Raw genomic sequence first — 12,759 nt, 5'->3', positions numbered from 1 at the left:
TAAATTGTTGAAAATCACAGTTATACCTACTTTTTTTCTAAACGCCTTTAGATATTGGGCTGAATTTTAGTATGTTACTTAACCGTGATGAGTAACAGATCAAGTTAAAGTTTTGTTTCACTCCGCCATTTTTGATGAAAATTAAGGGTTACAGATTTTGAAAATTGTTGAAAATCAGAGTTATACAGACTATTTTTCTACACGCCCTCATTTTTAATATGTGAGACTACCATCATGTTTGAGTCCACATATGTTGTTGAAATTGCAGATTTTTCAACTTTTTAAGAAGGGTCAATTCATGTAGTTCAGACATATCTAGTCAATTGTTTAGTTTTCTATGTAAGTCAGTTTGATAAGAACTACATTTACATGTGATAGATCAATGATATTTTGTATGAAGATGCAATACTATTATTACAATTTGATGACTATTTTGTCGCCCTGTCTCCTACAGCATGGTCCAGTGACTTTGAATTAATAAGTATTTTTGAAATTATTCAATGGTAAGTTTTCTTCATAACTTGAATTGAAATTATAATATTTACAAGCACAAAACTGTTTTTAACACCAATTTGTATTGACTGATTTCAAATGTCAAAGTTCAAACTTCTAGTACACATGCATATGAATGAAGTAAACATGTATTGTTATATAAGGTTAAAACTAAATTTACTCTTAATGAACATTATAGTGCATTAATGTGTTCACCTTATTTAATTGAAACTCCTGTTTACTTAATTTAGGAAGTCTGTTATGATAATATTTTAGTCCAATACATGAAGCATATCATGCTGAGTTCACATGTAATTCGAATCAGTTCAATTGGCATTCGAAACATTTTGCGTCCGAATGTCAATTCTCAAATTGCAATGTGCGTAAAATTTGCTTTACTGTGCTAAGGACGTTATCTTTTAATTCGAATTAAAAAAAGAAGAGTGTGTGAATGCGATTAGCGAATTCGATTGGAGTTGAAAGTACGTGCGAACGAAGCATCAGTATTCTAGATACATCTATAGGTATATCTATAAGTATGTCTTAACAAGTGACAACTCTATGGCAGAAAACACATATTATATTCATGATGTATTTAAAGTTACTAATCATATTAGCTCTCATTATGCAATTGTTCATCTAGCCTTTCTTTTATCGCATTATGCATTTGTAACATTTTTTCCTCGGTATTGTACATTATTTGCATATGTATTTACAGATTTTTTAAGATGCCAAGAAGAAAACATTGGAGGGCAGCAGAGGCTAAACGTGGTGTGAAAAATCCACAGAAAAAGACACTGACGGACTTGACTGGGGATACTGGCCCCATAAACAGTACTAGAATTGACCTTGACCTGGGTGATACTGACACCCTCAACAACAGTTACTCAAAAAATATGGAGGATACTGACCTCCACACAAATATAAACAACAGTACCTTGAAACTACTTGAAAGATCTAAATTGAATAAACTTGAAATATCTGAACTAAATATGCTTGAAATATCTGAATTGAATGAACATGAAACATCTGAATTAGATAAACCTGAACTATCTGAGTTGAATCAAAACAGTAACAATAACTGTGCAAAAGAATTGAATCAAAACAGTGACAATAACTGTGCAAAAGAATTGAATCAAAACAGTGACAATAACTGTGCAAAAGAATTGAATCAAAACAGTAACAATAACTGTGCAAAAGAATTGAATCAAAACAGTAACAATAACTGTGCAAAAGACACTTGTCATATACAAACAGATTTTCTGTTAAATGAATCAACCAATAGTTATGCCAAATCAGATTCTCATAGTAATATCCAAACTGATCTGTTGCAAAACCAAAATGAACAACCTAGAAATAATTCAGAAGAAGTGCTATCAAAATATTTCAATTCTTTTAATGCAAACTTTATTAAATTTGGAACTTTTGACCAGTATGCCACAAAATTTGCTGCTCAAAGCAGGGGAAACCAATGTACTTGTAATTGTTTAGTTTTCTTATCTCTTTCGTCTTTAAATTTTGATTCAAACACATTGAACCTGGATGATTACATTTTAGATAAAGGAGATGAAATTTACAGGAAGCATGTTCAAGAACTAATAACACAGGGATTATTTAAAAATATGCTTTTGAATTTTGATGAAATTCCTGTCAAAATTGAAATTCCTGAAGGGATTTTTATAATTAACAAACAAAATATTCTGTTCGGTATAGCTTTACAGTACCAAGAGTTGACTGGATTTCTCTCATTACATTTTGTACAAGAAGCAATTCAAATTTGTATTAAGCAGTCAAACAAATTTCTTATAATGATTGGAGCCATATGTTCGGCAGTTTATTATTATAATCATATATACTATTTTTTTGACACTCATTCTCATTCAGAATGTACACTGAATAATCCATTAGATTCCTCTGGCAAAAGTATTTTGATTGGATTTGCTGACTTGCATGACCTCCTCAGTTACTTGTATGCTTTTTACACAAGTTTACAAATTGATTTAGACTCTCAATATGAAATTTTACCTGTAAGTATCAGCAGTAAAGATACTGACAAAAATGTGACCAAGCAGATTAAGAATTATTTCGATGATCAGAAACTAAGGAACACAAAACAAACAAAAAATTCTTACCAGTATATGAAGGTACCCAAATTTGTATATATGAAAAATTAAATGCCAAGCAAAATAAAAGAAAAAATAAAAAATTCAAGGAAAAAGAATTAAATGCAAAAAGATATTCAAGAAAGGATACACATTATAGAAAGACTGAAGCAGATAGAAAAAAATCTCAGAGAGATAATTCTGATTTAAGACAGATAGAAAAACAAAGAGAACTTGTTGCTAAAAGAGAGGCTAGAAAGAATGAAAATTTCAATAAAAGAGAACTTGCTGCTAAAAGAGAAGTAAGAAAGAATACAAATAATAGAAAGACTGAAGCAGATAGAAAGAAGTCTCAAAGAGAAAATTCAGATGTAAGACAGATAGAGAGACAAAGAGAACTTGCTGCTAAAAGAGAGGCTAGAAAGAATGAAAATTTCAATAAAAGAGAACTTGCTGCTAAAAGAGAAGTAAGAAAGAATACAAATTATAAAAAGACTGAAGCAGATAGAAAGAAGTCTTAAAGAGAAAATTCAGATGTAAGACAGATAGAGAGACAAAGAGAACTTGCTGCTAAAAGATAAGTTAAAAAGGATGAACATTATAGAAGGGCTGAAGCAGAAAGTAAGAAGTCTCAGAGAGATAATTCTGATTTAAGACAGATAGAGAGACAAAGAGAACTTGTTGCTAAAAGAGAGGCTAGAAAGAATGAAGATTTCAATAAAAGAGAACTTGCTGCTAAAAGAGAAGGTAGAAAGAATGATGTTTTCAAAAGAAATGAAATAGAAAAGAAAAAAATTGCCAGACAAGATGAAGACTATAGAAAACATGAGTCCGAACGGGACTACCACAGAAAACAAGAATATAGGTCACATCCAGAAAATTAAGAAAATGAGCGTTTGAAGAAACAGAGTTCTAGACAGAACAGACTAGATATAGACAGATGTTATGATAAAACAGTTAAAAGTACTAAAGGAAAAAACGTTGATTTCACAGATCATGATCAGTTCAAGGTATAACCCTTGATGCTTGCATAAGAAATTTTAAAACAAAAATTAATCATGGTCCTACATATATATGTACTTCATGTGAACAAACTGGGTTTTGTGATTCTGTAGTTAATTCTAAAACTATCAAAATTACCACGCCTGCTAACATGTCTCATTGCTTTAGTAATTTTAAATCTGTACTAGACATAGAATGGATATGTCATACTTGTCTCAATGCAATTAAAAAACAAAGAATTCCTCGATTTTCAATAGCCAATAAAATGGGATTTCCCCAAAGACCAAAAGAACTAAATTTGTATCCTGTAGAAGAGAGACTGTTATCATTAAGAATTCCTTTTATGCAGATTCAACAGTTACCAAGAGGTGGACAGTTATCAGTTAAAGGCAATGTTGTAAATGTGCCTGTTGAAGTTCAACCTACAATAAATTCACTTCCACATACATTAGAGAAATCAGGTACAATATCAGTTAAACTGAAGAAGAAGCTGGAATTCAAAAAGTGTGATTTTAGTGAAAATGTGAGACCATTTGCTGTCATTTGTGCATTACATTATTTGATGAGAACAAGTGACTTGTACAAGTCTTCTGGAATAGAAATAAATGAGGATTGGATTACAGACATCGCAAAAATAAATGAAGAAGAAACACATGACAATGAAAAAAATAGTACAGAACAAGAATATAACCAAAATCAAAATGATTCAGATGATGACCGATCATTTCAGTGAAGTAGATGAAACTGAAACGCATGTTGGAAACAAGATACACTGTTAGATCACATTTCAGACGACAATCCACTATGTGATACAGGTTTAACTTTTGCTCCTGGTGAAGGTCAACGACCAATTAGTCTCTACAGTGATCCTGATGCAGATTACTTATCTTTTCCAACTATATTTTGTGGTCAAAGAAGGCCATATAACAAAGACAGGTCTATCTCTGTTCACTATACTGATATTGTTAAATGGGAACTAAGGTCCATGGATAGGAGAGTAGCACAGTCTGTACCAAATATATTTTTCAAGTTAAAGAAATTCAGTTAAAAAACATAAGTGATAAGGTCAATCTTGCTCTAAGAAGGTGTCAATCAGAAGGAAAAAATGGACAGCAAAAGATGTACTGAATCCTAACACTGTAAACGATCTTGTAAGATTAGATGAAGGTTATTATATCTTTAGAAGTTTGAGAAATTCTCCAGTATACCTTGAAAAGAAGAAGAAAGATTTGTTTGCAATGATCAGACAGTTGGGTCTTCCAACATGGTTTGGCTCTCTTTCATCTGCAGACACTAATTGGAAAGATTTGTTACGAATTCTTGGCAAATTAAATGATGGCACAGAATATACTGACAATGAATTGGAAGAAATGGATTGGCATCAGAAATGTAAACTTGTTCAAAAAGACCCTGTGACATGCTCTAGATATTTTGATTATCGTGTCCAACAGTTTATTAACTTGGTGTTAAAAAGTGATCATGATCCTATTGGAAAATTGACAGATTTATTTTATAGAGTTGAATTTCAACAGAGAGGTTCACCACATATTCATATCTTGATCTGGATTGAAAATGCACCAGTATATGAAAGCAATTCAAATGAAGATGTTGTAGCATTTATTGATAAATATGTCTCTTGTTCACTTTTAGAAAATAATACTAGTTTAGTCAATTTGCAGGTTCATAAACATTCAAAAACATGCAGAAAAAAAGGTCACCCAATTTGTCGTTTTGGTTTCCCCCTTCCACCTATGAAAGCAACAGTAATTTTAGAGCCTTTGAAAGAAAATGATGACATAGTAAGTACAAAGCTATATATAAAGAAACACAAAACGAAATTAATACACTTCACAATTCTGAAGATATAGACCAGATGACATATGACATGTTTTTAGATGATGTGTTACAAATGGATGATGAAAATTACATTAAGGCCATAAGAAGCAACCTGAGTGGTCCAAAAGTTTTTCTCAAACGAAAACCATCTGAAGTCCGTGTTAATGGTTACATGAAAACTGTGTTGATAGCCTGGCAAGCAAATCATGATTTACAGTTTGTTTTAGATGCATTTGCATGTGCAGTGTATATTGTTTCATATATAAGCAAGTCACAAAAAGGTATGAGTGCATTACTTGACCAAGCAGCAAAAGAAGCACGACAGGGAAATTTAGACTTGAAGCATCAAGTAAGGCACATTGGGAATTACTTTTCAAATTCTGTTGAAACAAGCGCACAAGAAGCAACATACTTAACACTACAAGACAAGTTGTCTTCATTAACACATCTCCACAACACAAAAGAACTTTCCTCCTCAAGCAATCATCAGCCCTAGAAAAACTAGGCCCAGACTCTACTGAAATAGAATCAGACAATGATATTAAAAGATACTCACGTAGACCAAAACAACTGGAGAACTGGTGTCTAGCAGACTATGTATCTCAGCTTGAATTGCAGTATCCTAAAACTTCAGAGTCTTCAGATGATCATGAAACAGATAGAAAATGAATTTGAAAGTGAAAATGAAGAGGCAAATGCAGATGCAGATGTTATTGAAGAAATCGATAACAAAATCGACATAACCCTGAAGAATGGTATTCGAATATATCAAAGAAAAACACCCAAGGTTATAAGATATGTTAAATACAATTACAAGACTGACTCTGAAAACTTCTACAGAGAACGCTTAATGTTATTTTATCCATGGAGAAATGAACTTTCAGATTTGCAAAGCGGACATGAAACATTTGAAAAAATGTACTTGACTGTTGCAAGACTGTTAGAAAAAAAAGCTAAGCAACATGAAGGAAAAGTGATAGATCTAGAGAAAGCTATAGAAGAGGCAGAAAATGATTGTAATGAGAATGATCAAATAGCACCTGCCACACAGCAAGTAGAAATGGAAGATGCTGAAATAGGCCCAACAGAATCTGAACAGTATATTCATTTCAATCCAGATAGACCAACAGAACATAGACTGTATGATATGGTCGTGAAGTTGGAATAGAAGCAAGAACAGTAGAATTGACAAATCATGCCAACAGAATAAGTGAGAGTGATTATTTTGCATTGATAAGATCCTTGAATAAGAAACAGTGGGAATGTTTCCAACATGTTGTCACATGGGTTAAAACAAAACATGAACCATTTTATACATTTTTGACAGGTGGAGCAGGATGTGGAAAATCTGTAGTTGTCAGAACAATATTTCAAGCTTTACACAGACACTTATGTTCTATTGAAGGTGAGGACCCTGACGATATTAGAATTCTTCTTTGTGCTCCTACTGGAAAGGCAGCTTACAATATAAATGGTCTGACCATTCACAATTCTTTCCAGATACAACCAAATAAAGGACTTGACCAGTCACTGTCATGTGATGTTCTCAATACACTCAGAATGAAATACAGAAATTTGTCTCTGATTTTGATTGATGAAATTTCAATGGTTGGAAACAAAATGTTCTCTTTACTGGAGAGAAGGCTGGAAAAAATCAAGGGAAGCAACTGTTCATTTGGTGGCGTGAGTATCATAGCTATTGGTGACTTTTTCCAACTCCAACCTGTATTTGACAGCTGGATTTTCAATGATCTTAGAAAAGGATTAACAGCATTAGCTCCTAATTACTGGAAATTATTATTTTCTTTTCATGAACTTACCGAAATAATGAGACAAAAGGATGATTTAGAATTTGCTCTATTACTAAATAGGTTGAGACAAAATCAGCTGACTGAAAATGATTTTGCAGTTTTAAGTACCAGAACTGTTTCAATCAGTGATCCAACATACAGAACTAATGCTACTCATTTATTTGTTGAAAATGCTTTAGTGGATAATTTTGATTTACAATACATATCTAAATTAGGCTCACAAAAGGTTAAAGTTACAGCAGTTGACACAGTTTGTGGGGATTTACCAGCATCTGTAAAAACAAAATTACTTAGTTCTTTACCAGAAAAACAGTCTGATACAGCCAATCTTGCAAAGGAATTGGTATTAGCAATTGGGATGAAATATGATCTTACAGCTAATATTGAAGTCACTGATGGTCTCACAAATGGTTCAACTTGTGAACTTAAATTGATAGAGTGTAAAACTAAATCTATTAGACCAAGTATCATATGGGTTAAGTTTGAGGATGCCAAAATTGGTGCTAACAATAGAAGAAAATATTCACTCTTGTATGGAAAAGATGTTGAAAAAACATGGACTCCAATGTTTGACATTAAAAGGTCATTTACATATAAATATAAGACCTTTGAAAGAATTCAATTTCCTCTTCGTCCAGCAGCCGGAAAAACAATTCATAAATCGCAGGGAGACACATTACAAGAAGTTGTTGTTAGTCTGAAATCAAAACGTAAAGGGAAAATACCACATATTCACTATGTTGCGCTAAGCAGAGTAACATCTTTAACTGGATTACAGATATTAGATCTCAATCAAGAAGCAATAGCTGTAGCAGAGTGTGTTCGACAAGAATTATACAGACTAAGGACAGATGCAACTCTACAGTTGTGCTTTAAGCCATTGTATAATTTATCAAGTAACTGTTTTAAAGTAGTTTTCAACAATTCAAGGTCATTGCATGCTCACTTTAATGATATAAAATCAGACCCTTACATCTTGGATGCTGATGTTATTGGTATTGCTGAATCAAGACTTATTTCAACAGATGAAAATGATGATTTTCATGTACCTGGTTTTGAACCACCAGTTCGATTAGACCAAAAGCAAACAAACTTTAATACAAGACCACCTTATGGATTGGTATTATATTATTAAAATAATTGTTTTCTTCACAATACAGTCACTTTCTCAACTCCATCTTTAGAGTTTGTTATAGCAGACATAATATCACCCAGCAAAGGTCTTTTTCAGGTTGTCTTTGTTTACAAAGCACCAAACTGCAAATTGCAACAACTAAAAGATACTTTCCTTGCAAACCTTCTTCCTGATGTGTATTTAAGACATCCAAAAATTATCATAATGGGAGACTTTAATATTGATTTAAACACTGGGAACACTTCTTTTTTAAAGTTCATGAGAGATTCATTTTGCTGTTCACAAATTGTGTCTAAACCTGCTACATCTTATGGTACATTGTTGGACTTAATTTTCCTAAATTTTGATAGTAAGGTAAATTTTGAAACAGATGTCCTTGATTCCTATTGGTCAGATCATAAAGTTATATATGTAGCCATTGAAACACAATGATTCCGTGTAATGGTTATTTTATATGCCGAAACCAGCTTTGTTTGAAACAATGAAAATTAAACCCGCTGAAAAACAGGACACATTTGCGGTTGCTGAAAATGCAACCTCAAATGTGCAGGAGTGCAGGAGTGGTTTTAAAGGAAAAATGGGTTTCCACTCCAACAGATTTGCCTTGTCATAAGTAGGAATGGAAATGAGTTGGCTTCAAGACTCCTGATATCCAGTTTTACCTGCATAGAAGAAAGCTTCTTTACAAAGCTTTCTTCTTTATAGGTACACTGGATTAACGGTAGCACAGGTAAAGAAATTTGAAACTGTGTTGCTTTGACTTTCATAAAGCAGAAAGGCCCTTGGTCCATTTTGCTATGGAAGAAAAGTAGAATTCCATTCATTTCAAGTCAGTAATGATTGGAGACATCAAATTTTAGAACTTCTACTACCTGAATGCTCATTGTATCAGTGGAGAGTTGTGTGCACTTGGCATCTGAACACTCCTGATATTTACTTGTTATAAATCTATATATATAATTCTTGAAATATTTGTTTTTGAATCAGACATAATAAATCAGTTTCTGTACAAATATCACATATGTTATCATAATATAATTACTTGGAGTTCTCCAAATTGAAAAACAATCCATAAATCCAACATTTTTGATATCTTATGATTTCAATTGTGACTTATTCTAAGTACAGGTTTATCAAAATGTGTAAATCATTAATTCATGCAAAGAGTTACATGTTGAGAAAAAAAAATCAAATATTGCATTAATTGGTCATTCTACTTAACTATGTGGTTGCATTTTTGCTTATACATTTGATATATATGTAGAAGTCATTTATAAAACAGAAACAGAAACTAATGAACAATTCATGTAAACAAACATTTGCTTCATAGAGAAGAAATTTGTGAACATTTGCTTAATAGAAAAGAAATTTGTGAACATTTGCTTAATAGAGCAGAAATTTGTGACATTTGCCTATTAGAGAAGAATTTGTGAACATTTGCTTAATAGAGAAGAAATTTGTTACATTTGCCTATTAGAGAAGAATTTGTGAACATTTGCTTATTAGAGCAGAAATTTGTGACATTTGCCTATTAGAGCAGAAATTTGTGAACATTTGCTTAATAGAGAAGAAATTCGTGACATTTGCCTATTAGAGCAGAAATTTGTGAACATTTGCTTAATAGAGCAGAAATTTGTGAACATTTGCTTAATAGAGAAGAAGTTTGAGAACATTTAATGACTGTTTTATAATAAGCCAATGTAAAGTAAATTCAGTAAACTAACTGCTGAAGAAAATAAGAGTTATATAGATTGTTTCAGTTGTTGTTATATTAACATCATACAACAATTAATAAACGTATGCAGTAAACTCTTGAATCTTGCATTAAAGCAAAATTAATCCACCAGGACTAATATGAATAAAGTTTAAAACAGAGATACTATGGACTATAACTCAGTATACCATGAATAGAGAGGAAACAAAAATGACAATTACTTTGACAGATAGTTGTTAAATGCTGAAGAGGAAATAAATTATATATAGAATCTAGAGTTTAGACTCTTAAGTTGGAAAAAACTGTTGAATATTCTTCTCGACAAGTCTTTACAAATTAACTTCAAGTCAGTTATGGAAACAATAATCATATCATAATATAATCGCTGTGTTGCTTTTTATACATACTGTTTTTACTGTCATATTTTGACTTTGAAAATGTGTTGTTATAGAATGTAAATATTGTTCTATAAGTGAACTGTTTTAATGCACATATATAAAAAAAAATATGTATAAGACAATGAATATTATAATGCATTATTTGAAGTATTTGATGTGTTCAAATTTTTCATAATAAACAATTTAATTTGATGTCTTTTATTATTTCACACCCCATTCATTTTTGAAATTGATAAGAACAAAACCTCCAGTCAAGAAGAGAAAAAAATGAGTTGGAGACAAACATGGTCACAACCCAAAAATGACAAACAAATAGCAGCTTCACACATATTAGAACTACTATAAAGGTCGTCTCTATTTAAGCTAGCAAAAACTTAGTTCTCTGTGTCTACCTTCTTGTTCAATTCAAGTAATACCTATCTATTTTGAATCTTAATTTAAAGGTTAGGTCACCACTCATAAAGATGATAATCTTGGGTCCAGTAAAAAGATTGATACAGTTGATCTGTTGTCATTCTCCATAATGATCAGTAACTTTGCTGTCATAACTTATTGAACAACTTATATATAATAAACATTTCAAAATCAATTAAAGTTTCCTTAATGATCCTTGACCAGTAATGATACAGTCTGGCGTATATACAAAATGTAGTCCCGGTATCAATGATGAGTTTATATTGAACAAATATATAGACATGTATGTCCACAAGAGAACAACACAATACTTGAAAAGTGTGTTTTAGACCTCAAAACTGAAAATAATAAACTAGTTTAAGGTGTTCAATTACAAAAAAGATTAGATTTTGGTTCACAAACTTTCCTTTAACAAAAAGTATTATTGTTATGTCATGCATTAATTGTCAACAAAAATCTAAGGTGAGCGACACAGGGTCCTTGGACCCTCTAGTTTTATTTTATCAAAATGTTAAATGTTCGAAATGTTTAAATTTTTATTGTTGATTAATTTTATTATTCCGTGGAAATTTGAATCTCAAGAATCTTTAAGTGAGTTTGGATGAATAATTCCTCGTTTTAATTTGTACCAGAAGCCCAAGTCGACGCATTAATTAACAGGGAATTCAAAATGTCCACGATTAAAATCGCATGCGATGTATATTCTATTGTTTTATATATTCAGCTTCATTTAAAGAAACCTATGTTCAGCTTCATTTAAAGGAACCTATCTATTTTAATTCTCAAACATAATTGTTATAACTTAAGCAACCTCGTTAACAGTTTAGATTTATATCAAATCGGATGAGAATCCAGGATTTTTAAAGGGGGGGGTCTAGCAAGTCAACATTTAAGGTAAAACTATATTTAAAAAAGGACTACGCATCTACCATACATGAAGCTCCTTGAAAAGGGTGTGCCTTCCGCTCCCTTCTCCTAAAAAAATGTGCCTCGGCAATTTTAAACCCTTTTACCAAATATATTCATGTAGCTGTACAATGGAGGCTATGTGACTACAATCGAAGTAGACATCAGATTCTGAATCACCGAAAATCAAATTATATTTTCATGTATAATTTGATAATTAAATTTTCACACATTTATACCTTTTTTTGAATTTGTTCTTGACAATTTTTTGTTCATTTAAAAATATAGGGACAACGAAGTTGGTGTACGTGGGTTCGATTCCCACCCTAGGCATTCATTTATATCGGCTGGTGCAAAGCGGGCAGTTTAGCTTAGTGGCCCCACATTGACTCTGTTTTTCATATGTCAATTTAAAAATTCAGGCGGCCTCCTTTAGGTCTTGCCATCTTTGTTTTTCTTTTCGAAAATCATACACAACAAAACCATGGTATAATTGTGAAAATTATACCATAGATAGCTATGGTATAATTTTCGGTTATTGAGATTTACACTCTTGTTGCATTCCCATAGGTTACATTGTACAGCTATAGGTTAAATGCAAATTATATATATTACCGTCGCAAACTGGAATCCATGAACCCTCTTCCTCTGAAAACTCTTCTTGTCACTTTATATGTCATCTCATTGTACCAACATACCTCAGGATGACGGAATACAATCGTGTAATGAAATATGGGACTCGCGCAACACTTTAAATACCACCTACCGAATGTCCAGCTTCTAATTCTGGCTCTGAAATGCATATCATCTTTTTATCAAGTATTTTGTTTTCTGTTTGGTATTAAATCAATAATGAAGATAGATTTCTCTTGAACTGAATTTTAATGTGCGTATTGTTATGCGTTTACTTTACTACATTGGTTAGAGGTATAGGGGGAGGGTTGAGATC

At 32.0% G+C, this 12,759-nt stretch overlaps 2 protein-coding genes across 2 annotated transcripts; both read left to right on the top strand.

Moving 5' to 3' along the window:
- The first annotated feature begins 1,220 nt into the window (after positions 1-1,220).
- LOC139515559 (histone-lysine N-methyltransferase, H3 lysine-79 specific-like) lies at positions 1,221-3,478 on the top strand. Its single transcript, XM_071305136.1, has 3 exons — positions 1,221-2,212; positions 2,755-3,108; positions 3,199-3,478. Exons 1-3 carry the CDS (start codon positions 1,221-1,223, stop codon positions 3,476-3,478), a joined length of 1,626 nt encoding a protein of 541 aa, XP_071161237.1.
- Positions 3,479-3,861: 383 nt separating this feature from the next.
- LOC139515558 (uncharacterized) lies at positions 3,862-8,378 on the top strand. Its single transcript, XM_071305135.1, has 5 exons — positions 3,862-4,325; positions 4,780-5,132; positions 5,492-5,781; positions 6,067-6,590; positions 6,638-8,378. The coding sequence occupies exons 1-5, from the start codon at positions 3,862-3,864 to the stop codon at positions 8,376-8,378; spliced, it is 3,372 nt and encodes a 1,123-aa protein (XP_071161236.1).
- Positions 8,379-12,759: the final 4,381 nt, after the last annotated feature.

This window comes from Mytilus edulis, chromosome 3 (assembly GCF_963676685.1).
Source record: "Mytilus edulis chromosome 3, xbMytEdul2.2, whole genome shotgun sequence".
Classification (NCBI taxonomy): Eukaryota; Metazoa; Mollusca; class Bivalvia; order Mytilida; family Mytilidae; genus Mytilus; species Mytilus edulis.
Note: the sequence above shows the minus strand (reverse complement) of the source record. Positions and strands in the feature narration are given on the sequence as shown.

What these genes read in the sequence shown, in the direction of transcription:
- LOC139515559 (XM_071305136.1), top strand. Translation starts at nt 1,221, where the DNA reads ATGCCAAGAAGAAAACATTGGAGGGCAGCAGAGGCTAAACGTGGTGTG. An exon ending in CTGTTCGGTATAGCTTTACA is followed by an intron (nt 2,213 to 2,754) that starts GTACCAAGAGTT and finishes TACACATTATAG; the next exon opens with AAAGACTGAAGCAGATAGAA. An exon ending in ACTGAAGCAGATAGAAAGAA is followed by an intron (nt 3,109 to 3,198) that starts GTCTTAAAGAGA and finishes TGAACATTATAG; the next exon opens with AAGGGCTGAAGCAGAAAGTA.
- LOC139515558 (XM_071305135.1), top strand. Translation starts at nt 3,862, where the DNA reads ATGGGATTTCCCCAAAGACCAAAAGAACTAAATTTGTATCCTGTAGAA. An exon ending in GATGATGACCGATCATTTCA is followed by an intron (nt 4,326 to 4,779) that starts GTGAAGTAGATG and finishes TTATATCTTTAG; the next exon opens with AAGTTTGAGAAATTCTCCAG. An exon ending in AGTTGAATTTCAACAGAGAG is followed by an intron (nt 5,133 to 5,491) that starts GTTCACCACATA and finishes ACATGTTTTTAG; the next exon opens with ATGATGTGTTACAAATGGAT.